The sequence below is a fragment of the Hetaerina americana genome, unplaced genomic scaffold (genome assembly GCF_022747635.1).
Source record: "Hetaerina americana unplaced genomic scaffold, ioHetAmer1.1.p SCAF_44, whole genome shotgun sequence".
Classification (NCBI taxonomy): domain Eukaryota; kingdom Metazoa; phylum Arthropoda; class Insecta; order Odonata; family Calopterygidae; genus Hetaerina; species Hetaerina americana.
Window position 1 is genome coordinate 1,440,211 of NW_027287030.1, and position 27,762 is coordinate 1,467,972.

Below are 27,762 nucleotides of genomic sequence, written 5' to 3' on the forward strand. Positions count from 1 at the left end.
CCTACAAGATCGTGGTATGAAAAGTTGCCACCATTCGAGCGCCACCGTGCAGCAGGGTTTTTAGCGGTAAGTTTGTACTGAGAAACCACATGAGCGAGCATATTTAGTTAAATTATATAAATCTCAATTATTATCAGTGTAAGCTGTTTTTATTTTTTGAATTTAATTTCTACTCTTATTAATTCTTATTCCCCTGTAGCATAATTTACGTTGTGAGTGATTTATTTGTTCTTTTGCAGGGGGAATTTCCGTTGCCATGCCAAAACAACGATAGTTGTACTCGTACTACTCATAAATAAAGCATGAAATGGAGTAATTTTCGTATTGTGCCTTGATTATGAAACATCATAATATCTACGTTTCTAAAATTGACTGTATTAGCTTTAGGCATAGTATCTGATACCATAAAAAAATTCGCACCATGGACCAGGATGAAGGTATTTCAGGTGAAATCCCCGAAGAAACAGACATCAATGTTCGATTGCAATCTGATGCTGAAGAAGTGAAAACAGAGGAGCGATCTTTATCTCACCAATCGTCATTTCTTAATATCATATCAGCAGAAAGTGAAGATGCAAATTCATCTGTTGATGTAATAAATAATGATGGCAATTTCTTGTCAAATGACTCTATATTCCCTGTTATACATGATCCTGGATTAGATGCAATTTTCTCTAAATATGAAGGTGCGATTTCTTCAAAGTAGTTTGTATCACTTCCGATATGATATTAAGATAAGTGTATGATCTCCCATAACAATAATCATTTTTTGCTTGCATTAATTTTGTGTCCAGGTTTTGATTCAGTGCCATACTTGTATTATTACAATGTTTACGATGGTCATCTACTCTTCCAATGAAGAAATTTTATATTTTTTGTCATTAAGTTTCCATGGGGTGCCAGCTAGAGCTTACTCAACTCCCATAGCCAGTCTTAAATTCACAACATTTGGACTTGCAGGAGTTCCCTTTTTTGTCAGATTAACGAGTATAATTGGTGAAGTAATTAAAGTTGTTAAGATTCCAAATGGCTGCATACTGCACCATTAATTTTACTTATAGAAATTCCCAACTCCTTATAGTAATAGCTCATCTCTATTAATAATTCCATTGGGTGTAGAATAGTCCATCGCCCTAAATTGTGATGGTTTTTTTGGCAGCATCCTTGTGCAAGCCTGTTAATCAGAATATTATAAATATGTTCAAAAGCCCACAGACATGATAAGTGCTTCCACTGATAAGGACCTGATGTAAGCAAGAAGTTCTTGGAATGTGATTATTTAGAACTGAGTGACAGTTTTGATAGGGGCTCTAGCTTTTTATTCTTATAAAAATATAGTGTGATCCCATTATTCTTTAATAGTTCTTGCATTCCAGCTTTTCAAAATTATTTTGTTGAGAATACCTACCCACCAAAAAACAGAAACATGCTAGTGTTTTTTATTAACTTAAAAAATACATCTATCAGTAAATTGTTGATCCTAAGTTCTAATTTTATCCTATATACTAATATGCTTGTTATTCTCACATATCTGAAAATGGATCATCTTTTGATAGAAGAGTTTTCCTTTTCCGCTTTAATTAACTTTGAAAGTCATTCATTAGATAGTGCCTTCCCCCTCTTTCCATGGGAGGCAATTTAATGTAGCACTTGCACCCTAAAATGAAGAAATTTGAAACATAGATTGTTCATGTTTGCATTTTGGTGGTATTGATATTTGAAAATAGTAGAGTCAAATGGAATTGTCATAATGCATTTAATAATGGTATGCAGTCTTGATAAATGAAACACCAAACTACATGTGATACACTAAGAGAAACCTGTCAACTGTGCTGATCTAAAGCCTTTCTCTTAAGTAAGGAAATCAAATTTTTCATGTTTATTTTCCCAAGAAATCAGGGACTATGATAAAATATGAATGAAATTAGCTCCTTCCAAAAACATGCCCAATGAGTTTTATAATCTTCCACCACAGCCTTAGCACCTCACTCAGGGTCATTCCAGTTCCCCTTTACTATCACATGCCTTCTAACAGAAACATTAAAGTATCTTTGTAGGAAGTCTACCAATTAAATGTAGGTTTTTGAGTGTTCTTAAAAACTATTATGCATAGCATGGTCTTCCTCTAGCCTGAAACTCTTGTTTAGTGTACATTATTTCCTTCTGTAATTCATTATACTTTCTCGTAATTTTCATGACCAGAATCAACTAGCCTTATATTGCACCATTGACCTCTTGTTTATAGTATCCTGAATGCCTGGTAAGAATAATTTATTATTATTACTGAGGAATATGAACTTTATATTCCTTCCTCTTCCACACTTCTATGATAGTATTCTGCATAATATGATATATCAGTATCTCCTTCACCATTTTTTTTCTGCTGTTGTTGAATTCCAGCTAGCACTTCCTCTATTCCCCCTACATATGCTAAACTTCATCGGTTTTCTTCCTTTGTCCAATTTTTTTTCTTAATTCTCCTTCATGCCTACACCTCCAAATTCATCTCCAATCTATGGTTATCCTTTCATCTTAAATACAAGGTTTGGCCTTACCGAATTATGCTTCATATATGAGTTCTCACTAATATTTTCTTTGTCTTTACTCAACTTACGTGTCATCAATTTCATCCTCTCTTCAAATTCTTCATAAGATAATATCAAGCCTCTTCCTAGTGTACCTATTGCTATTTCCTTGGGCCATTTTCCTACATATTAACGGTCAAATGTTTAACCTGTTCCTTTTACTCTAGTTTATTCTATTAATATTTCTACCTTCACCTTTCTACCTTTTAGGGGTATCATTACATTCGATGTCTTGTGATAGATTTTAATGCCTTTCCTTGATACACTAAACAATAATTACAATTCTTAGGCCTACCTGGCTAACTAGACTAGGTCATGTACAGGCTCCGTAGTCAGCTCTTTCCCCCAGTTCATCCCCAATGCAAGCTCATCCCATGGGACCCTTGACATTTCTTCTTTATTTAAGGTAAAAAGCAGTATTGATAGTGAGAACTTTGTTCTCCTCTGCTTACAATTGCTCATCCTGATTCTATTACACTTCCCCTAGACTTTAGTACTTTCTTCTTCATGTGAAGTTTCCAATTCATTTTTTTCCATTCATAGCCCCTCCTAAATCGTACCATTTTTCCTCTCAAGGTAGAATAAATGATGACCTTCAATGCGCCTAGTGTTATACAGTGTGATACAAAATTGGGTAAGATTTTTTAAGCTCTTCTAGGAAACTATCTCTAGGGATTCCTCTGTGTAAGTGTATTACTTCAAGGGTGAATAGCTAAAGGTTCTTGTTGGTATATAAGGGAAATAGGAAATTCTAGGATAGGAGTAGTTCTCTTTACATGTCTCTTCTGCTCTCACAGTGGGGGTTTCAGATTAAGGGTGATTCTCAAAATTTAAATTGCTAATATGAATGGATTGGGCTGATTCACTAAGAGAACTGGATGGTTTTTGGTAGGAAATAACTTGAAAGAAACTGCATTTGATAATGGATAAACCCACCAGCATCAAAAATATTGTATTTCCTTTAAGGGTAACTGAAAAAAACAACATACAAACTTAAATAAAAATGGTGCCCGAAAGCAACAGAACCAGCAAATATGACAGTAATTTGGGGCACTGTCACTGCTCAATTTGAACACAAATGTATTAATTACATTTTTTTTTACATCTGTGTTGTGTACCCTCTTTGAAATGTTTGAAGTGTGGGCTCAGAGCTCTAAATGTATGGGCAAGAGTAATACATGCATATATTAATTTGAGAGAATATCCTGGGATCAGAAAGGTTAGGTTAACATATTTGAAAATCTGCATGGAATCAAGTTATCCACAAAACATTCCTGTTTACATAAATTTTAAATATGTTTTCCAGTTTTATCCATGACAAATAGCATATGTAGTGTTCAAGGCAAAATTAATGGGAATCGCAAGTTTTCAGCCATTCAGTTTATAGTCATTTACCCAGGGAATACCACTGAGGTTGATGATTACATTTTTCATTTACAAATAAAAATTTAGCTCTATGATCACTATTCTGTAATTTGGATATGCTGTTAATCCATTTTCTAAGGCATAGAATCAGGGTAATGAAGAAATATAGCTACTATATAGCCAACAACCATGGGGTGAGATTTTTTTACAATGTTAGGAGTCCATGATCAAGTTTAACTTTGGGTTTGGAATGAAATTGCCTCTATTAGTGGAAAATATATGTATTCTTACAAACGTCATCGATGAGCTATTGCTTTTGCCATTGAGAATAATTTGTATGCAATATGTCCTTGGTTGCCTTAGAGCACTTAAAACTATGGTGCATCGTTACTACTAAAATTAACTTCATTTTAATTATTATTCTACTTCTTAGCATTGAAGCAGAATTCTGTGGAAGGAGGTGAAGAAAAGTACCTAAGGCTTTGCAAAAATATTGGAGTTCCTCCCGTGGAGTCATTCTATAAATCTCTGTCCAAGGATGAGATTGATTTATCGGTTTGATATATATTTTTTATGCACCTTATTTAATTTATTCATTTTGAGCTTTGAAGTATTTCTCATTGAGTGAAAAGTCCAGGTTACATACTCGGAAATAATAATCAACTACTCCACGAAAGAATAATAGCAAACACAAAACAAATGGCATACTTAATTCCATCTTAAGCAGAAGACAAGAGTTATAATCCCATTTCTTTATACATGGTTTATATAAAAAGTGCCGGGAAAAGTTAAAAAAAAATAGATGTATTTCAGATATAGCTACAATGCCTCAAAATTCTTCGAAGTACATCCCTTGAGCGTGGACACACATCTTTTCTTGAAATATATTTGCATTTTTTGGCAAGGGCTCAAATAGTTCCCCAGGAAGACTGTTTCCGTCAATAATATTTTCCTTGAGAAATAAAAATGCTTCCATTTGTCAACAAAGAAACACAAATTTGCATTGATGAAATGACAATAAATGATTTGTGTTTATGCTCATTTCTCCCTATAAAGTCAGGATTTTCCACACACACTTTTTTAAACTTCCCCACGCTTTTTTATCTCCCTTGAGTATGTGAAACATTCCTCAGAGTCTATTTCTTTTTCTCCTAATTTGTAAAGATTCCCAGCCCAGTAGTTTTAACATTTCTCTCACACTCTCGGTCCTCCTGTGTTTCTGCAATTCATAGATTAATATCTGGTAGTATATCTCTGCACATTTTCCAGTTTTGCAATCAAACCTTTTTCATGTGGGACCCATACTTGTGATGAGTACTCTAATCCTTAGTTAAATAAGCACCTAAGGTTTTACTATGATACACTTAAAAAATATTAACAGCTACCATACTAAAGAAAGCAGCAGCTAAGATAACAATAATTCGTTGGTACCAAATAATTTTGTTTCATGAAGGTGGGATACAAGGAAAGTAACTATGTCACTCATGGACAAAATTAAAAAGGATGAAGATACTTTTGTTGTGCAGATTTGTGAAAGATGTTTGATAGAGTAGAGTGGCACTAGTTCTTTCAGTTATTGAGGGGAGTGGGATTAACATACAGAGATAGGAGAGTTATCTGGAGTCCATATTTTAGGAAGAAGTGGTGCTTGCAAGATTGTGGTGCATGTGAAGAAGAGGAGTCAATTAGGCAGAATGTTAGACAAGACTGTTGCCCCTCTCCAATTTATACACCCAAATGATTGTCATTAAAAGATGAGGGAGAAACTGAACAGGAAGGAAGAAATAAAATCCAGGGAGAGCAAATATATATACTATAATTTTTTTATGACTTAGTAACTTGGTCAGAGCCAGAAGAAGAGTTCAAGGACCTTTTTAGGTAAATTAATAATATTCTTATGGTGAGACAAGTATACAGGAACTTGTATGATAAGAATATCTTCATGATAAGATAAAGTCTATGAAGAAAAGATCAATCTTTTTGGCAGCAAAACTTAGAAACTTAGAGATTGTGGAAAGAAAAGAGTTGATGCATTTCAGGAATATTGCTTTTAGAGAATATTGTTTCATATTTTTTTTTATATTTCAGTTTCATAGAATGGATACCCTGGTTAAGTAGAGATTTTTGTTAGCATGGTATAAGGTTTTGGTAGGCACCTTATTTTCTAAAATACAGGGTGTAAAATAGATTGGGGCTTTCTCAGGCACAAAGGTTTTTTGAGCAATTTATTGAAATTTCCATGAAGATGCAGGACATGACTGTAATATACTGAACGATTGATGAAAAATGCCCACAGTGTTGTAAAAGTTGTCATACATGGGTATGAACACTGAGTAACTACTGCTCACAACCTTTTGAATTGGCAACTAAAGAAAGGAGAGTAATGCTTAAGAGGTGTTGCCATCCTGTGATGTTTGCTGTCCATTTCTATTCTGATTTAATTCTTTGCCATATAATGTATATATTTCTATTATGTTGGTGTAGTGGGTAGAGTGATGGACTAATGACTTGAGGGATAGGTTTTGGGGATGCCTCTGGATACCCTCAGCTTCACCAAAGCTTTGTGATTGTTTGGGTACCAGATCTTCCTGGAGAACCACTGGTGGCAGAGGAAAAGCTACTGCCCCCCCTTACCCTGACATGTGCATTTCTCACACTGTCAAGCTTAGGTGAGCTCTGCCCTCACCTCTCATGCAAACCTACTGGTCAATTAATGTGTTCCATTAATGAGTGTGACAGAAATATTTTGAATAAAAAAACAATACATGTTCATTTCATGAGTACTGAAAATACAGGAGGCCAGTTTGAACAGTGAATATGTCTAACTTTTGATTAGGTATGGAATATGTATGGAATCATGACTGTATTTAGTTTATATATCTGTGAGGCTCTAATTCATGTGAAAGGTAATCTAGAAACTTACCAATTAAGATCTAAAATCCATAACTACACCACAAGAGGTAAATCAAATCTAAATACTACTTATTGTAGATTGTCATCAACTTACAACACATTTCATAATATGAGCATGTGACTGTATAACTGCCTACTCAGTTGAAATCAGACGGTATCCAGAGTTTCAAGAATAGGGTGTATACCTGGTTACTTGCTCACCCAACTTAATCTTTGGATGAATTCTTTTGTGACAATCTTCATCACATTTAACAACTTATGTTTATATGCTAAATAATATTTATATTGACGATATTTAATATGAATGTACCATTTTTCAAAATGAATAAAGTATTATTATTATTATTTAATTTGGTATAGGTAGGTTCCTTTTAAATTCCTACTCTAAAGCATATGTAATTCACCACAAGCCACTTATCCTTTGCAGTTTTATGGTGTTAATCCTCGAGGAATTCGTGCCATGACTGAGGCATTATTTTTTAACCCTTATGTGATCAACTTGAATCTAGAGGATAATCACTTGACATGTGATGCTGTTTTTCACATTGGTGAAATGCTCTATGTTAATGGAGCTTTGGGTGAACTCAATCTGAAGGGATGCAGGCAAGTGATGACTCACATCTCACTGGTCTCTCATGTGAAATCACATCTTTACCTGTACGGTAGTGCCTACTTCTATCCTATATTAGGGGAAGGGAATAGTGTAGTATCTGTCCCCATGCCACTATGACTTAATTGACTCCCAACTGTGGCTATATGCTCATAATACATATTTTGGAAAGATAGCTCGCCTGCCCTTAATTGGTTTTTCTGAAATAAGAATGCAAAGTTAAATATGAGAATGGGAGTTCATAAACTAGAGCTGTTGGAACAGATTTACCTTTCTTGGAGGCGTTATGGACCATAATGGTTAAAATAGCAGAGAGTTAGAAGAATTGCATGAGGCAAAGGAGCCATCAACAGGAGGAGGAAATCAATGACAGGGATTTTGATTTAAGGATGTTAGGAAAAAGCTCACCAATGCTTTGGTATGGAGTGTGGTTTTTTATGTGCAGAAGCATGGTTGTTGAAGCAAGATGATAGGTATAGATTTGTGGAAAGGTAAACAAAAGAAGAGATACTAGGCTTGGTGAGGAAGGATGGACTGTTGGGAAGAATCCAAAGGTGGCAGGAAAGATGGATGCAGAATGTTTTGATTGGCAATGGAATGTTGAAGACATCCCATTGTGATAGGGGTAAGGACATTGGGCAAACAAGGAAGGGGTAAGAATGGGATAGGTATGTTGGACAGAATGAAGGGAGGAAGGAAGTGTGTGGAAATGAAGAATGGCTTATTGTAATGTCGGATTTCAGGTTGCGCTTTATTAGGATAGGCAAGGGATTGTGTTTTTGTACTAATGTATAGTCTGTTTAAATTCTAAACCTGCCTTAACCGATAGAACACCAATAATAGTAGTGATTTTTTGTAGCATTAAGGTCCTAAATAAGCTAACCATAATCAAGCAGATATACAGAAGTCTTCCATCTTCCTTTGCAATATATTCCAAGTACCTAACCTCATTATTTATTTATTTAAGTGAGTATTTTGCACTTATTCAAATCTGTTTATTATTATTTAGAATCGGTCATAGAGGTGCTGAAGCTTTGGCTCTTGGTCTGCTTTCAAATACATCATTGCTGACATTGAATTTGGCAGACAATATCATAACTGACAAAGGACTTAAATTTTTGATCCTGCCATTGACGGAGCATGTAATGTTAAGGAAGATTATCCTGAGTAACAATGGGCTGACTGAAAGATCAGCTATACGGTTGAGTAAGCCAATTGAAGAAAATGGTATGCTCAGAGAGTTGGATTTAAGTTGGAATTACCTCAATTCTGCTGATGGTAAATAATAGTAGCAGTATCCTTATTTATTCAGAGACAAAATACATTTGCATGGAGTACATTATAGATGGAGTCATCAGGAGGGAAACACAGATTTGGCAAAAACAGAAAATAGCACTATTAAAGTACATATGAAATACAATTAACAAAATCATTCAAATACAATATACATTTATATAAAGATAAAAAAAGTTATTACATGATGTATTCCATGTTTCCATTCCATTCCAAGGTTTTTTAGAATACCTTTCACATACACATACTTTCTTTAAATTTCCTGAGCCCCAGACATTTAATTGTAGATGGTAGTTTGTTGAAGATTTTGAATCCTTTGTGTGCAATGATGTTTAAGGATTTTTGATGATCTAGGACTGATTAAATGAGTAAGTTCATTTGATGTTGCCTTATTACATGAAAATCTTATTTTTTCATGAAGGAATTTTAGTTTTTATGCATGAACATCACTACTTCCATTCTGAAAATGAGTGATACTGGCAAAATTTTGGGTTCAGCATATATTGGTTTTGTGGGATTTCTTGATGGAACCTGTTTTATTATTTTTCAAATTCTTTTCTGCATTTAAAATTTTTTTTCAAATGATATGAGGATCCCCGAAGTGAAATTCCGAAGGTAATTCTTGAGTGGATACATGTATAATAAGCAGTCTGAAGAATATCCGGGGATGTATATTTACCTAAAATGCACGTAGCCTAGCGAGATTAATTTTCTGGTTAGTTTTGTTACCAGTTCTTCCAATAATAAATTATAATAAATCCAAATGCCTAGAAAGTTAGAATGATATTCTTCTTAAATAGGAAGTGTATCTAATGTTATACTTATTGGTACTGTATTTTTCTTCGAGGGATTCAAGTCCAAGAAGATTGTCTTATCAGCATTTAGAATTAATTTATTTGATTTTAACCATAATGATAAATACAGTTACACTAGAATTAATGTGGCATTAGGACTGATTTGGCCTTACCTTTTATATATTTTGGCTAGTCAGTGCACTGCTTATACTTCCCAGCTATGGGTCAATGGTCATTGTGTACTATTAAGGTTGTCACTTCAGAGGGGAAACTTGAGTTGTTTTGAATAGTGAAAGTCAGCCTAATTGGCTATGATTTAACTTCATGCTAATGAAAATGTGTTGAATCTAACCACTATAATGCAGAAAATTCTGCATGTATCACTGGTGCTACAAAGGTTTTCCTGTATTTCAGAACTAGCAAAATGTAAACTACATAATTTATTTGATGACCAAAGCCAAGATGGGTGGCACAGGTCATAAATTAGCCCTTCAAGATAAGGCAATATTACATGAATCATTTGGTGCATTCAATGGAATAGGTATAAATAAAAACATACAAGAGTTGACTCAAATGATTGGGAGGTTATCAGATGTCTTCTGGTGTATGTGAAGCCAACTGCAAGAGGTTTCATGTTGAATTTGAATAGTGAAAATAGGTTGGGATTGGGTCCAGGAGTTGAAGATGGAGTAAATGGCAGTCAGGGACTATGGTCAATATAGACTTCATTCTGAATATGAGTGCTAATCATAAGGAAATATGAGTTGCTGGATCCTAGATTGCTCTGCATTCACATGGAAGTTGGTATTTGAAGAATTGCAATTGTAGTTTCTTGGACACTAATGAATGAATAGACTAGAAGTGGAAAGGCTGAATTCTGAATTAAATTGAGGGTTTCCAATGAGTTCAACCCTGGTCAAAGAAGTATGGGTGATTTAATTAGGTGGATTTGGTGTTAAAAAGGATGCCTCTAAACTAGTGGAACTTCTTTCTGGGAAAATAATAATATATTTATGCATCATCAAGATGAATAATTACCATTGAATAGTAACCGCAAAGTGATGGATAATGTGGAAAAATTGTTGTCTAAATGCAAAAAGTATTATATGCATTGAATACATTGTTAAAGCATAAAATAAAAGTATTCATTTTCATGCATGGCAATTGAATGATCCATTGAATATTATTAATTTTGTTGGATATGTTAAAAAAATAACAGGAATTTTGTGACTTTTCATAGTGCACCATGAGTTTTGGCCACAAGGTAAAACAATCAATAAAGACTTCTACTTAAAAGTTCAATGCCATTTGCATGAAGCAATACAAAAAAGCGTCCATATTTGTGGCATAACAATTCATGGCTTTTGTGCCACTGCGAGATAATGCACCTGCTAACACTTCACCGTTTGTTCGTGAATTTTCGGCCATAAACAGCATTGTAATGATGCCCCAGCCTCCATACTCACCAGACATGGCCCCATGTGACCTTTTTCTGTTCCCAAAAATAAAGAGAACTTTAAAAGACGATCATTTTACAAGCATAGATGAAATGATAAACACATCGATGAAAGATCTATTAGATGAGGATCAAGTTCCAAAAGTGTTCTGAGAGTTGGTAAAGTTACTGGCATAAGTGTATAATAGGGACTAATAATATCTAATAGGGATTACTTAAAAGGTGGTTTTTTTGGAAACCGATCTTTCTGGGAAATCATTGGTGGCATAGGGAAAGGAACTGGCTCCACTACCCTGATGTGTGAATTCCACCCACCTTATAGGGCTTAGTATCAATTGAGCTCTACCCTCTCCTATCAAACCAACCTTCAGGTTGATAACTGTGGTGGTTATATGATGCCCACACCATTAAAGATTGCTTAAGTTCAGGTCTGTTAATTCAAGGTTTCACTGTATTTTACTCTACTTAAGATGCCAGACTGAAACTAAATAATAACATTGATACAGGGGAATGAATAAAATTCTTTTCAAAATACTCAAAATCTCGTTATTTATCGGACACACATTGCACGGTGATAGACATAGGATAAATAATTAAAGAGCACTTTGGCAACAGAACAGATTACTATTGAGCAGTTTCAAAGGAAGATCTGTAAGAAACTGAGTAGCTAGGAAGATGAAAATATGGATATCAATTTCATTTTTACTGAATGACTTACGTATTGCAATGACCATTGGTGTCTACACCTTCACTTAATTGAAGGAAGTTTGCTGACCTATTCTCCATAAAATACTGCCATTACCATGTGTATGTATTGATATTAGAAGCAGTTAATTTAACAAAAAACATCTACCTACCTTGCAAGAAAACAAAGAACTTAAATAATCAGTATCATAATAAATGAGCTGTATAGTTTGGATTAGTTCACAAAACTCCTTAATATGTGATAAAAGTCTGTAAAAGTCAATCACTCAGATTAAAGAAAATCACATTTTTCTTAAGTCCATTTATTAAAACAGCCATGTATATGTAATACTTTTCTACAAAGTTATTGAGCAAAATTATAGCTGAATTTCCAGCATACATTCCAATTTTACTGCATACATATAGTATAAATTCACTTAAATACATATTTCTTCAGCATAATAGAACAAATTTTATGCGTTTAATGCCTTTACTTAATGCCCTTAGGTCCCTATGAGTCAATAATGTATGTTTATATATATATATATATATATATATATATATATATATATATATATATATATATATATATATATATATATATACACACACACACACGAGGGTCATCCGGAAAGTAGTACCCGTTCGTGCCGCATGAAGTGCTGACGACGCGAGTAGCCGCTGGACGAGGTCAGATAGCTTCAGTGGCTTGTCTGCCTTCTCTGAGCCAAGTTGCGTGACGCTAGCATTGCCTGTGTTGTTTCTGTGATTGTTTACAATGTTTAAAAAAATTGAGAACGCCGCCAGTTGTGAAGTGAGGGCAGTGATTAAATTCCTCAATGCAAGAAACGTTCGCCCATGTGATATTCATCGCCAATTAAAGGAGGTGTATGGAGACAATGTAATGGACGAGTCGTCTGTTCGGCGGTGGTGTCGCAACTTCAACATGGGGAGGGGGAACACACACGACGATGAGCGTTCGGGGAGACCGTCTGTCATTACAGACCAACTGGTGAGCTCAGTTGACGAATTCGTGAGGAACGATCGGCGCGTCACAATTGATGACATCTGTGAGCATTTTCCCAATGTTTCTCGAACAATTGTTCATGAAATTGTTAAACACCATCTGCATTATGCAAAAATTTGTGCAAGATGGGTCCCTCGCGTATCTCAATGAGCTGGCGGCGAAGGACTATGCAGCAGGAATACAGAAACTTGTCACACGTTATGACAAATGCCTTAATTTGCTTGGAGATTATGTTGAGAAGTAGTTTAAAGTATCCTCTTTCAAATAAAATTTTTTATGTTTGTTAATATTTACTTTTGTGTCTTTATTTCACGAACGGGTACTACTTTCCGGATGACCCTCGTATGTATGTATATATATATATACATACATATATATTCGGTATTAATCTTATGTGACTTTCTGTAAGGTATGCCAATCATAGGATTATATATTCATGTAACCTATTTCAAAAGTAGTAATTAAAGCTCTATGTATTTTAATTGTTTGAATTGCCTATTTTATGTCTAGGATGTAAAAAACTTTTTGTGGGGATAATGAAAAGTACATCACTGGAGGCACTAACCATATCATGGAATGGACTTGATGAACTAGCAGCCAGGCACATTGCCTTGTGTCTTGACCGAAGTGTGACCCTTGAGAGACTTGACGTCAGTAACAATAGGTAAAGTGATAAATGTCATCTATTTTCATTTTAGATAAGCCTAAAGCTAGCTTTTTGTAGCTGTGAAACTTGGTCATTGAGGCAAGGGGATATGCATACATTAGAAGATTTTGAGATGTGGGTGTGGAGATAAATGGGAAACAATAAATGATGAAGTTCTGGGCATGGTAGGGGTAAAGGGATAGCTACTGGGAAAACTTTAAAGAAAGCAAGACAAGTGAATGCCGGAGATACTGACAGACAATGAGAGGAGAGGGTACTTGAAAAGCAAGTCTAAGGTTGGAAAAGGCAAAAAAAGGCATTTTGGATATAAAAAGTATGCAGAGTTAAAGAATGAGTTATTGTAATATGTAGCATGGGGTTTAGCCATATTTTGAGTCATGTAAGGCATATTGGTCACAGGCATAGTGTATGGTGTCAGGAACCATAAAAAAACCTGGTACAATCAGTTATAATATTCCTAGATAAAACAAAATTCCACTTATGAATGAAGCGAGGAAAATTTCATTATTTAAGCTCATATTTATGAGGTAGAAGGGTCATATGTAAATTCAGGAATCAGAAAAGAAAATTTGATGGTTTATTAACACTGATTTATATGAAGAGATGGGGACATGGCAGTCCAGCGGTTAGGGTGGTGGACTACTGACCGAGGACCTGGGTTCAACTCCTGGGCACCTTCAGCTCCATCCAAGCTGTGTGGTTTTTAGGAACCAAATCTTTCTGGGAAACCATAGGTGGCATTGGGAAGGTAACTGGCTCCACTACCCTGATGTGTCAATTCCACCCACCTTATAGGGTTTAGTACGAATTGAGCTCTACCCTCTCCTATCAAACCAACCTTCAGGTTGATAACTCTGGTGGTTACATGAATAGATGTCCACACCATTAAAGATTGCTCGAGTTCAGGTCTGTTAATTCAAGGCTTCACTGTATTTTAATCTACTTAAGACGCCAACCCGAAATTAAATAATAACACCAACAACTTGCCAAAGCAATCAATCACAGCAATCAATCCAAAAGTTGGTTTTGAACCAAATGTATATCTATCAGAGTGTCAACTTCGAACTCGGTCATTTAGGTGAAGTGAAGGGACAAGCATTTTGCCTTTTTACACATATTCATTTGATGCAGGATCAAATATGAGTATTCAAATCGAAAAAGAAATATTTAAAGTAACTTGTGCGTTTAAAGTGAATAAACTAGACGATGTGCTTACCTGTGATTTGTTTGCTGCTGCGCACCATGTAATTGATTCAAGATTCATGGGTTTAATTTATTCATTGGGCATTTTTAGCTGCATTACCCAATCAACTTTTTAATAGTCACTTTTTTTGTTCGAAGAATGCAAATCAACGAATAAACTAATAGTATTACCCTACCATTTCCCACCAACACTAATTGCCAATACGGCCACTTCTATCCATAAAGCATCTGTGTATATTAATGCTTTATCCTTAACTTATTTATTTTCATTCTACAGCTTAGATGACAACTGTGTTGCAACAATTTCAAAAGGCCTACAAAAAAATGGATATCTAAAATCTTTGAATATAGGCATGAACCCTTTTACCCAAGATGGTGCAAGATCTCTATTGGAGAAACTTCTCAAGCCCACACCAGTCCTTGAGGTTCTCGATTTAGGAAATATAATGTTTACAAAAGACTTCAAACAGGTGCTTATACTACAGCAGTTTTGATATGGCAAATAATTCTTTTAATTAGCACTATTAATATGCAATATCTCATTTCAGCTGTTTTCTCAAATCCTGAAAGTTAGGATTTTAAAAGTTACATTTGGTGGGTATAACAGTCTATTTGAGATAAAAGGCCCCAATGTGAAAGAGCTATTATTGAAAAGGGCAAAATACGTGGCACAAAAGCCCAAAAAGAATAAAAAAGATTTTGGGTAAGTTTACATTAGCACCTTGTCTGTACATGTCAAAGTGCCAGACACAAATTATGGCATTCCATAAAATAAGTCAAATTGTCATGAATATCCTTCAAGACCAACAAGATAGTAATTCCAGAAACCATTCCTACCGCAGGGTGGCGAGCATTTGGATGCTAAGAGCAAAGAATATTATTTTTCAGCACAAATTAATCATTTCACAATCTCTAACAGTTGCTCAGAGAGCACTCTTGAACTAAACATGTTAATTTTCCTCATTATCTCTAACATAGATCAGGGATTTGTCAAACCAACAAATTGCCGACCCCAGTGGAAGTGGGTTAACTTCCTCATCTGCCATTCCAAGGGTTTCGGGTTCAATTCCCGCCTGGGTGGGTTTTTCCTCCACCTAGGACTTGGGTATTTGTAAATGTGACAATTTTTATCATTGATAATAGTCCGATGTAAAGGCCAAAATGTGTTGTTTTTGGAATAACGCTAAATAAATAAATGTTTGCCTGCATTAGACAGGCGCGAGTCAGCATGTGTTACGAAACTGCCTACAAAAAGTTGATAGTACGCCTACATAAAAATGTATGCAAACCATTATGAATTGTTATTTAAAATACTCCATTACACAGTCCGTAAATCTTAAACTTCATTTTAATCTTACTTTAGGCAATTCGTATTGAAGCTTGGTGAGAAACCAGTGCACAAAGATGAATTCGAAACGAGCATTAAGCAGGCAAAAATAAAATTGGACAATGATCTGATACAGGAAATGATGAAGGCTTTTAAGATAAAACAAAGAGTGGACATTCAAGAAATAAAGAATCAATACATGCGTGTCTTCCCCGATACTATTCTGGCTGAAAAAAAGAAAAATAAAGGAAAGAAGAAGACAAAGGGCAAATCAAAGATGAAAAAGAAATAGAAGAACTTAATCATTATTTTTTTATTCATTGTTTAAATTACAAAAAAAACTTGGGAAAGTACAATTAATATTTTGGTTTGTTGCCACAAATACAGTATTTTAAAATTGCACAGCCATTGAAAATTTAAGCAGCCCTAACATAAAAAAACAGCTTTTTGTAAATCATTTTGATAGGCTAAGGAACAGCTTTCAAAGATGATAAACTAAGAAAACTTTATTACAGAGAAAAAATTTTAGAGCAATAATAAAATATTATGAACATGTATGCTATATCCATATCATTATTATATTCCTTGTGCTTACATTTCAACAAAAAATAAAAACGATAGAAAACAACAAGTTTCCTCAGTCTTCAGAATAGCTGTAGACTTGTTAAATAAAATATTCAGGATTAATGACACATGCGACGACAATCAGAAGAAAATCATTGAGTTTGGAACTGTGAAAAATATTTAGCAGTTCACAAACTTATTTCTATGGCGAAAAACTTGTTATTTCACACTTGGCAAACAGAGTAAGTCAACACTTACTTATAAAGTCAACTTGTTGAATCAACCATGCTTCAACTTGCCATCCTTCAGCAAATTTTCAGATACTAACAGCAAGACCCAACAATTCCCGAATTTATTCTCTTGCTGAAGGGAAAATGAATAGATCCCCCACACAAGTAGAATGTACATATGTGCAAGACTTTGCTCTCAACCTACCCTTAAATCCATTAGTTCTAAGCATAGTCTTTTTCTACAAAATAAAAAACTTATCCCCGAAAAAGTTGTTAAAAAGGTAAAGGGATGCTTATTTTATCAGTTCTAGGGAAAATGATTATTACCAGGAGTTAAAACAGAAATTTACTGGGCAAAATGCAACAATCTAGCAATCACTTTCAATGTGAGGAGTGCCCAGTTGAAGTTACATCGCTCATTATCTACAAACCTTTGAAGATAGGCATTTAAAAAAAATGGAGGGATGCAGGGAGAGATGCAACAATTCTGCACAAAAACATAAATGTACCAGGCCAAGCGCTATTAGAATTCAAGTGCATATGTTCCACCACATAAAATATTTAAATTTTCCCAAAATGACATGACTTCAACTTTAACAGTGGACATAATAAAAATTTTCAGACTATAATATCCAATGGAAAAGCAATTGTTAACTGTTCAATCATTCAGTAAATAAGTGAAGAAATAATTGGTTAAGACTTTTATTTGGAGTGTCACTGTTTTGGTCAATAATATGGTAATCAGAGGAATGTAAATGAGCAGAGTTAAAAGGTTTGTGAAATATGGGCTTGGAAAAAATTAAAAGGTGAAAAAGAAAAGTGGTATGAAGAATTCAGCAGAGTAGGGATATCATTGGAAAAATTCAAATAAAACTATATTGATAGAAGAGGTAAGGATAGGTAGCCTAATGTTGGAGCTGGTAACAGAAAGAAGAATATTTGTTTAAATTCAGAAAAATTGTGTATTTTGAATTGCATTTGTTGTTAAATATGTATGAGCTGAAAGGAGGAATTAAGGTAGGATAAAAGTTGCTTTTAAAAGTTTAATGATGGACAATATTTCTCAGGAATCAATCAACAGTATACCTCTATTTAAATTACACAATAAAAATAACAATATGGTAATCAAGTGTAGAATACAGGCGGTATCAGGAAAAACCAATGTCATTCCACGCAAAAAAATAATTTAATACCAAATGTAAACCATTGATGAAGAGCATTGGCAACACAATAACTTGGTAAGTTATCCATGAAGCTGGAGATGTGCAAAGCCTTGGCAATTTAAATTTTAAATCATTATACGCCAAAGGGTCGAATAATAAATTAATCAGTCCAAAGTGAATATCCTAGCTGCAATATCTCCAACAAGCCAATTCATTCCAATAAGTAAGTTCTCTCCTGTAACAGCACTGCAGCGGACGATGTGCCAATGATGCGTTTTTATTAAGTCCAACTCCAAAACCTAGAATATACCAACAAAATTATTTAGGAGGTTGAGAAGTTGACAGGACTGAAAGATTGGAAATGCATACCTCTTTTATTTCTTCAGAAGAGAGAGCACCGGGTAAATCCTGTTTATTGGCAAGGACTAAGAGAGAGGCGCCCGCTAATCTCTGAAATGAATAGAAAAAAATCATCCTTTGTCACAAGAATTAGAAGAAGAAACGTTTTTTTGTACTTCATCAACACATTCGAGCTTAACCTCTTCCTCAAGTAGTTTATGAAGCTCAATTCGACAGTCTTCTAAACGTCGTTTATCGGCTGAATCTACTACCCAAACTAATCCATCTGTGCATTCATAATAATTTCTCCAATAAGAACGGAGTGACTTCTGGCCTCCAACATCCCAAACATTTAGCTTGTACCTTAGGAATGAAAATAGAACCCGATATGGTGATCTAAGAATACATTAGGAACCTATTCATAAATAGCAAAAGTAAAACTAAGGTGGTTACCCTAAATGTTCAATTGTCTTTATATTGAATCCGAGTGTTGGTGATATCATATCAATTTCCTCCCCATTGAATCTTTTCAAGGTAGTGGTTTTTCCAGCATTATCTAGACCTCTATGAGATGATGGTTAAGGCAACGCTGATCTCTGATTGGTGGTACCAATGGTTGACGATTGCATTAAATACAAGTATTCGCCCAGTAGACAGAATACATCCCGATGCTATTATATAGGCAAGTACATTAGGCATGATTCAGGAAGGATTATTGCATGTAACATAATAGCGACTTCAGTCGATCAACCTACTCCTTAACGTACATCACCAATATTTTACTAATTATTTGTGTGAAGTACCAATATTCAAACGGATGAGTACGTTCTAGAAGGACCCTGGTCGAACACATTCATGCGCTCCCAAGACCTAATAAAAATATTCTTACAACGTACACACTTATTATAAAAAAAACTCGTTATTTTGCTCTGCATACAATCGAACTCCCGTATTTCCATCCAAATTTCCTTATTTATCATATTATAGATTTTTAAAATTATCAATTGAGAAGACTACTGTGTAACCAACTATGCACCAAGAATGACATGACAATATGACCCAATATTAATTGATTTATAGCCCCTAATGCGGAGTAAGTCCGTGGATCAGTGGTTCTTGAATTGCTAAATAAGAAAAATGGTGCTGCACTATAATTAATCACCGAATATTCCGTTACACGATCAAAGGATACAACATCAACAACCGCATTTCTTTTTCCTTGATTTTCATTTTCTTCAAAATAGTAAGGAGAACCATTGTCGGTAAATAACTTCCAAATGATCAAATAAATATCACATCTGTCGAATTAATAAAATGTCAACTTGATTTGAAGTATTGTATTTGTGCTATATGACCGTCTTTTCTCCAAAACATCGGAAGTTCGATATCATTTGCGGCACGAATTCCGTGCAGTTGAAAAAACTGTATCCATAATTACGAAGTATAAGTTAATTTGACACTGTTGATGGTTGGTTACCCCTATTAGTTGTTTTCATTTAAAATTATTTGGTAGTAATATTTTAGAATATGAAGAATCTCATTAATGTGATTAATAGCTGTTTTATAAAACCTTAATACTGTAATTAACTGAACTTTGTCATCAAAGAGCTAGTCCACGACTCCGTCTCAGCTGATACAAACAAAATTTTTCAGCATTACCAACACTTATATTGTTCCACAAAGTATATGACTATATATCCACAATCATAATATTAATGTCCCTGAAATTGCGTAGAGTTGTAATCCCTCTATTTGCCTGCATACACAAAACCTATGTTCATGAAATAGTTCGGGATCTAAGGGCCAACTATCATGAAAGCAACACTTTCACCCACGACGTCATTCGTCTTTTATGCCATATTTTCCAAATATTAGGCAATGTATCCTAAACTAGAAAATTTATTCTTTAAAATTGACTAAGTGTAATAAATAATAATATTGGCCGGCATACGCAAACACTGCTCATGGCATAGAACAGATCCAGGCCCCACTGATGGTGACGAGCGTCAACTTTTTAATCAGAATTCACAAATTACTGAACATTGTCGTATTTTCTGGAATTTTTTTTCTTAAAATGCCAACAGTGAAATTTTCACAAAATTCTTTTCCGTTTACAGAAATGACAGAGGAAATAGAATCGGGGTCAGTGTCGTCATTGTCGTTAACACTGTTGCGTTAGTAGGGTTGAAGTTATTCCAGATGACGATTTGAACGGTGGTTAAACAGCCGGATTATGATGTTAATTCAATACTAGAACTAGACCTGAAAATCCAATGTTTCTCATCCTGAAACAACAATGGAGACATTATAATCGGCGGAGATATCAACGTCTCGCCTATTGATTGTGGTGCATATAGTTTTAAAAAGGGAAAAGACAAAGATACCCGAGATACTCTATCACTTTCTTTTACGTTGAACCCCTTACATCAACTTGTCGCTTCATCTACTTGGGGCGATACCATCTTGATTTGTTAGTAACGGGCATAACCGGAAATGTTTTAAAATATAGAAACTATTTAAGGAATTCGGGACAATAGGGGATTAAATGCTAAGTTTCCCCTATATTTTGTCCGAAATTGAATATAAGAAATCGCTAGTATATCACAAGGTTCCCAGTGATTGGAAAACGGCTGATGTAACACCACCAAGTGTACGGGGAATGTGTAGACAAGCTAACAAAAGTTAGGATTTATTAGTTGGGGAAATGTGATGAAAAGGTTAACTAGAAATGTCATCTTTCAATAGCTATGCCTCATTTATAATATGCCGCTAGTGAAAATAATGAAGTTGGATTAATTGCCTAATTGGATCACGTGCAGCGCAGAGGAGCTATTTTTGTACAACGCTGTTATGATTAACTGAGTGACGTACCGCAAATACCATTACCTCTAGGTTTAGGGTCGCCCGCGGAATTAAGGCTAAATTGCAGATTAAATCTTTTGCATAAATTGGATATCTCCTTAGCAGTGATGTTGAAAATGAGTTATTTGCACCATCGTGCTACGGTAGGCGAGATCATATAAATCAAATTAAATAGATTAAGTGTAGAACAGATTGATTTAAGATGCCATTTTCCCCACGAACGATTTGGAATCAGAATAATGTTGTCCCACCAGGCTACTTAGGAAAGAGGTGATTCAGCGTCGTCGCCCTCATTTTAAAAATTCTGAAGAGAGTGCTATGTTCTGTAAACACACTGAGTCGTTCATTAACAAAATCTGCTATTATTTTTAGTAGAATTTTATAAATACAACTTCGTCACCTTCGATATAAAACATAATTACTCGTGTGTTCCCCAAGCAAGTTGTTTAATATCAATTTTGATCTTCGCTTGTTATTTTGTGCTACGAAAAAGAGATTTGAAATGCGATTTATTCCCGTCACTTGGTTGTTTAGTACTTCATGAAATCTAAATAAAATGATAACTCTCGCCACGAACAGTGGTTTTCTGGATCATATGCTAGGACATGAACATACGATTTCCCTTCATAATCAAATAGAGCGAGTGATGCTGAGTGCACTTTAGGAATGTTAAAGGAAAAAATGTTCTAGTAAAGGAGATATTGTCTAGTATTTTGTGAATTCTGATTGAAAAGACGACTGTCGCCCTGAATTCTATACCTGGGCATAAGCATTGGGTTTTCGTAACCAGGCAAAGAGGGAGTACTACTGAGTGTACTGTGTCGATTTTAGGAAGATTAATATGCTGGTTTAAGAGATACAGTCGTGAACTTCGAGGAAAAATGTGTGTTAGTGTTATTGAAAAATCTAAAGTTACCGGCCTAGACCGAGTCGTGTACCAAGTTTAGTAAAGTTAATAATTTAATCATGATTCTCTGCCTTGGGCCTAAAGGGTCTGGTAAAACTCTTCTCCTGAAAAAGCTGAAGCAAGATGAAAAAATTGATGCCACTTCCAGTACAGTGCCAACTGTGGGAACTCATTTTACCACAGTACAGCTCGATAACTTAAAAGAAGTAACAATTCGAGAAATTGGTGGTGCCATGACTCCAATCTGGAAAAGTTATTTTACGGGGGTTAAAAAAATAATATATGTTGTTGATGCCAGTAATTTATGCCAAATATCTGCCGCTGGGGTACTTTTTTATGAATTAATTGCTGATCCGGTTCTTGCTACAGCGAAGGTAGGTTTAGATCTTTCTACAATAATTCGTATTGGTAGAGGTATTTTACCGATTAAGCTAGGTTTTTGATAGACCAAGGCTGAACATAAATACATTTGTTTGCGTCGCATAACAAAACGCAACCTGAAACTCGGCACTAAAATATAACCTTTCGGTAATTGTGCATATTTCTTTCCTCCCTTCATCCTGTCCAACATGCCTATCCTATTCACTCCTGTTTGTCATCAAACTCCCCTTCATGCTTGTTTAATGCCCTCCTCTCTATCACAGACTTCAGCATCACATCGCCAATTGGAGTGCTCTTAATTCATATTTCCTGTCCTTTAGATTTCTGCCAATAATCTCCTCTCCTTCCCTACCATGCGTAGTACTTGCTTGTTTGTTTTCCTTATGTCCATCTAAACTTTTTCACCCTTCTCTGTACCCACATTACAAAAACATCAAATTCACACCTATTGTATTTTGTCCGGCCATTATCTCCCTCATTCATATGAAAGAAGCTTTCCACCTTCTCTCCACACCAATTCGTTTTCATAGGCCCAAAGTACTTTGACCATTTTGGTCCAGAACACTTACAAAATACGTAAATGTTCCACGTACTCTAGTTTATGTCCTCTATTTTAATGTTTAAGTTAGTTTCCTTCTTTTTTAAACACCAAATAACTTTTGTTTTATTTGCATTGACTCTCATCCGATATCTCTCACATTGACCTTTTTAAAGTGCTCAGCAGTTATTGTTATCCCTCGGCTAACTGACCTACTAAAGCTTGATTACCCACAAACCTCACTGATTATTATCAATTCGCCACCAGTTTTCATTCTTATTTTCAGTTCTCCCCATGACTTGTAGTATTAGTATTAGGCGACCAACAGCTAAGGTCATTTGCACCATTAGGGATGGACAGGAAAGCGTGGAGAGAAACCCGGTGTTGGCGTTAGCCTACTCTTAATGAAAGTCACCAAGGGGTCAGCTTAACATCCCATCTGGCCTACGGCATACTCACTCAAAGTGCCCTCCACAAAGCATCTCAAGTAGGGATCGAGATACCACTGAAAAATATCTGCTGCCGCTGGGATTCGAACCTGGTCCCTCAGAGTAAGAAGCCAGTATGTTAGCCACCGCACCATCCCAATCCTCCTCATGACTCATTTGCCACTTCCTTTACATAAACATTGAAAAGCTTGGGCAACAATTAACATGGGCATGTTTTACACTTCTTCCTAACACTGCCCATCTCAAATCTAACATCTGCCAAACTCTTGTGTGTGAGTAGTCTAAAACATATACACATTGTGGGTAAATCACCTAAACTTTTAATTTAATCCTATTATCTGCAGTACATTCATTAATTCTACCCAATTTAATCTAGCTTTTCAAATTTACGAAGTGGATAAATACATCTTGACCCTCTCCTATGTTCTTCTCTGTTAGTGCCCTCATTATTGCAAGAGCATCCTGCACGCCTCTCCCCTTCCTGAACCCAAACTGATCATCTCCTAAGTAATCATTTTCCCTGCTCTCCACATCCTTAAGTTTATAATCCTGAGAACCACTTTAGCTGCATGCAAAATGAAACTTATTTTTCTGTATTCCTCAAATGATGTAGCCTTTCCCTCTCACCCTGGAGCAAGCCTGGACCTAAGCTATTTTATCTCTGTCTTATTTTATTTCCATGTCTAATCTGGCTGGCCTAATGGGTGTACCTTACAGTTCTTCTCATTTCTTTTCACCTCTCTTGGAACTTTTCTGGTTCTACTAGTATTTTACCTAAATTGTTTGCAATGATTTTCTGTTTCTACTCCCTGGCAGAATTATAATCCTCCTGTATAGCACACCAATCCCACCCTTTCTCTGCAAACTTTCAATATCCTCACACTGAGTCTTCAACCATACTTCTTTTGCTCTATTTGTTACCCACTTCAGCTTCTTTCTTAAATATTTATACCTCTTTTTACCTAACACTGGATGTATATTGTTCCATTTTCTTCTCTTGTCTATCTTTCTAAAAATCTCATATGTAATCCATGGGTTCCTTGTCCTTTTCCTATTTATAGTTCCCATGGTTTTGTTTGAGGCTTTCAATATCCCTTTTTTGATATATTCTCATTTTTACTCTATGGTACCCAGCTGCCTTTCCTCATTCATGATTTTCATTACAGCCAGCTGGTACTCTTTCTTTGTCGATAGTCGATCCTATTAATATTCCATTTCCTGGACCATTTCCCCCATTTTATCTTTTTGAATCAAATGCTACACTTCATAATTATCTAATTTTATCGTCCAAGGCTGCATCCGCTCCTGGAAAACAACAAATTAATTGCATTGTTCCTGAATTTATGCCTAAACAAAATGTAGTCTAACTTCTATCTTCCTGAATCTGCTGGAATTTTCCATGTATATCTATGTCTTTCGTGGTATCTTAACCAAATGTTGGTGATGATTAACCCTAGCCTCCTGCAGAACTCTATTGCTTTCTCCTTCCTTGTTCCTAAAGATGCTGATAATTGCCTTAGTCTCCTACCTCACTTCCATCTCTCTGTTTACCTACAGTCACATTCCAATCCCCCATCACTTTCAAATGTTTCCCTCCAGGAGCACCCATAATTAATGGAAAATGTTTATAAATTCTTATGAATTTCAATTATTAATATGTGAAAGCAGTGACTTTTATAACGATTTGTCTACGTATTCCTCAGATACTGCTTGTTTTAACAAAAATGGATGTGTCATACCGCCAAATGAGAAACGAAGCCCTCTTAATGATGCAACTAGCACGTCTGAAAAGAGAAGAATTTCATAGGGATATTTCTGTAATTGAAGCCAGTGGAATGTCAGGGCAGGGTATTGAGGAGCTGAGAAAATGGCTGGAGACATGATTCTTAATTTTTTAGTGGATAATATGACCAGTTTTATATTTTATGAATAAAAAAGTTGGTTGTCCATGAAATGCCTTTGTGATTATGTAGAAATAAAAAATTTTAAATTACCATTTCAACCATAATTGCAACATTATCTACTTCAGTTTAATCAAAGTTTTTAACATGCATATTCTTTGTGCTTGCTGCTAATTAATGATCTTCCCCTATACTGAACCCTATGTGGAATGAGCATGTTGACTGTAAGAATGAGGAAGGCATAATATCCCTTGTGAACATAATGCTTTATAACATCCTTAAGGCTTTGAATGTTTACTTTCTTTACTCCATCTATGCATAAATGAAATGATAAATAATCTGCTTACATTTTTCACCAACTTGAAAAGAATATGAATCATTTGGTAGAAAGTTCATTTGAGTTTGATGATGAATCCTGGGATTTATTTTATCTTTCTGTGATTCATGAATCTCCAAAATTAATCCCTCAATGATGCATAGTTTCATTTCATATTATTATCAGAGTGGAAACAGATGACCATTGATATGGGGAGAATACAGTTTTGTCATATTCTGATGTGTACATGGAACTAATGATGTGGTCTCTATATTATGTACCTACTGATAATTTATTAGTGCATCCGTAAATCTTTGGTTGATTGTAATGTAGTGAGTCCCCTGTAGTTCTTTGTGGCTGTTAACTTAAGAATGCCTGAAATAATTGTCTGTGATTCTGGACATATGTATGTGTGACTCTAGACTTTCAATGGTAATATCCTTTGTACAGTCTACAGTATGTAGTGATGAACATGAATATCTCCATTGCATGGATTTTTGTATTTCTTGTTTAGTTAAACAAATCTGTATAAGAAATGGAATTTATGTGCTAATTTTCGAATGTGTCTCTTCTGCTTGCATATGTGTTTTGCTGTGAATTATAGTGATAATAAATATTGTGGTTTATCCAGTAAAATATGCTTTTCATTAAACAAATATCCGTACAAGTGAACAAAATGCTTAAGCCTCCTCCTACTGAACTAACTACTGACCAACATACTGAATAATTTTTTATCTTAAATTAGTCTCAAGGTTGACAGGGTAGTCTAGTGCTATGGAAGTTAGGCAGGCTACTGGTAACATGGCTTTGAATTCCTGTTGATCCCCTGGACCACCCTATCTAAAATTTGTGTCATTTCCTGAATACCTGCCCTTGCTAAGAAACTTTCGTAAAAGTATTAGTAAACTAGTAACTATATGCCTGAATTCCCAGACGGAGATACAAAAGGATTAGGGTACAAATCCTGGTCAAGACAATTGATTTTTACTCTGAAAAATTGTTGAATTTTAATGCACATTAGCAGATGACGCCATTAAAGTTACCGTCTTGGCATATTCCTCAGTTCTTTGAATTTATCAATGATTAACACCTGAGTGTTTAAACGTTGGATTTAACCTCATGGGTCTTGGGAGAGGGGGACTTCATCGAGGAGAATGATGGAGCCCCACAACACAATTGCCTTACTCAGAATGGTTCGGAGGGCAGTGCATCCTGGAGGATATTCCCTTCTTCCAAGACTATTTGCATACCCTGATTTGGGAAATGGGAGGAGATCTTAGATATGCACTTTCCCAAGTTGCAAAAGAAAGAAAAAAGATTGTGGCTTCAATTCACAGATTCCTTCATTGACAACCTCCTTGGAAAGTTGTATATGGTGTACATCAATGTAATGAAAATGTGGGGAAAAAGTTTATTTCTCCCGGGATTAGGAAACAAAAGGAATCACACTGAAAATGATCCAAAATATTTTTTTTCTCTCTCCCATACTTAATTAAATTGTTAAAAAATACCTCCTCAACATCTTGTTTATATCCCAAATGATGTAATTTTTTACGGTGTGCTGGCATGAACATATATATAATAACTACATGATATGAGATTAGAAAAAGAAGTATTTCATGGGTACGTTGGGGAAGGGCACCCATTCTTGTAGGCATGCGGAGGGGTTTTCCAAGGCCGACCCCCACCCCTCCCTCTCTCCCTCCGACACACTCATGGTGCTGTTCCTCCCTCTGATGATGCGTTTTCTATTAATTATTATTATTTATGCATATGGCCTATTAATCCATTTTTCTGCTGTTAAGTTTCATTCTCATTTCCCAGCAAAAGTGCCAATATTGCACAGTATACATTTTACTGTACAATGCATTCTTATGAATATGAATAAGTCTCTATTTTTAAGGTAAATATTCCTCTTCAGGGAGAATTCCCCATAATTTACCGTTAAGCAGAGTGAGTCATTTTCTTTGCATCTTAGAAGTTTCTGCATGAAGTAGTGGAGAGTTCATTAGATTAACCATATTAACATACATACCTTAGTAATGGAAGTTAAAGAAGCATGAAAACAAACAATGGTAAAAAAAAACTATCTCAGGCTTATTCATTTCATGTAACACAACACCAATTTGATGATCACTTATGATTAATGCAACTATCCCAACTCCACAAAATAAGCATTAGTTTCCTT

The 27,762-nt window shown here is 35.2% G+C and overlaps 3 protein-coding genes across 3 annotated transcripts; 2 read left to right on the top strand and 1 right to left on the bottom strand.

Moving 5' to 3' along the window:
* Positions 1–421: 421 nt before the first annotated feature.
* On the top strand, positions 422–16,216 carry LOC139692893 (leucine-rich repeat-containing protein 74B-like). The gene is made up of 8 exons (XM_071591210.1): positions 422–686; positions 4,384–4,505; positions 7,291–7,466; positions 8,483–8,751; positions 13,238–13,391; positions 14,875–15,067; positions 15,146–15,300; positions 15,961–16,216. Exons 1-8 carry the CDS (start codon positions 422–424, stop codon positions 16,214–16,216), a joined length of 1,590 nt encoding a protein of 529 aa, XP_071447311.1.
* Positions 16,217–16,252: 36 nt separating this feature from the next.
* Positions 16,253–19,552, bottom strand: Arl2 (ADP ribosylation factor-like 2). The gene is made up of 5 exons (XM_071591253.1): positions 19,413–19,552; positions 18,674–18,784; positions 18,421–18,583; positions 18,251–18,331; positions 16,253–18,180 (listed from the first exon to the last, which is right to left on the bottom strand). The coding sequence occupies exons 1-5, from the start codon at positions 19,475–19,477 to the stop codon at positions 18,046–18,048; spliced, it is 555 nt and encodes a 184-aa protein (XP_071447354.1). The 5' UTR covers positions 19,478–19,552; the 3' UTR covers positions 16,253–18,045.
* Positions 19,553–21,602: 2,050 nt separating this feature from the next.
* Positions 21,603–26,183, top strand: LOC139692914 (ADP-ribosylation factor-like protein 16). Its single transcript, XM_071591233.1, has 2 exons — positions 21,603–22,363; positions 25,061–26,183. The coding sequence occupies exons 1-2, from the start codon at positions 22,049–22,051 to the stop codon at positions 25,238–25,240; spliced, it is 495 nt and encodes a 164-aa protein (XP_071447334.1). The 5' UTR covers positions 21,603–22,048; the 3' UTR covers positions 25,241–26,183.
* Positions 26,184–27,762: the final 1,579 nt, after the last annotated feature.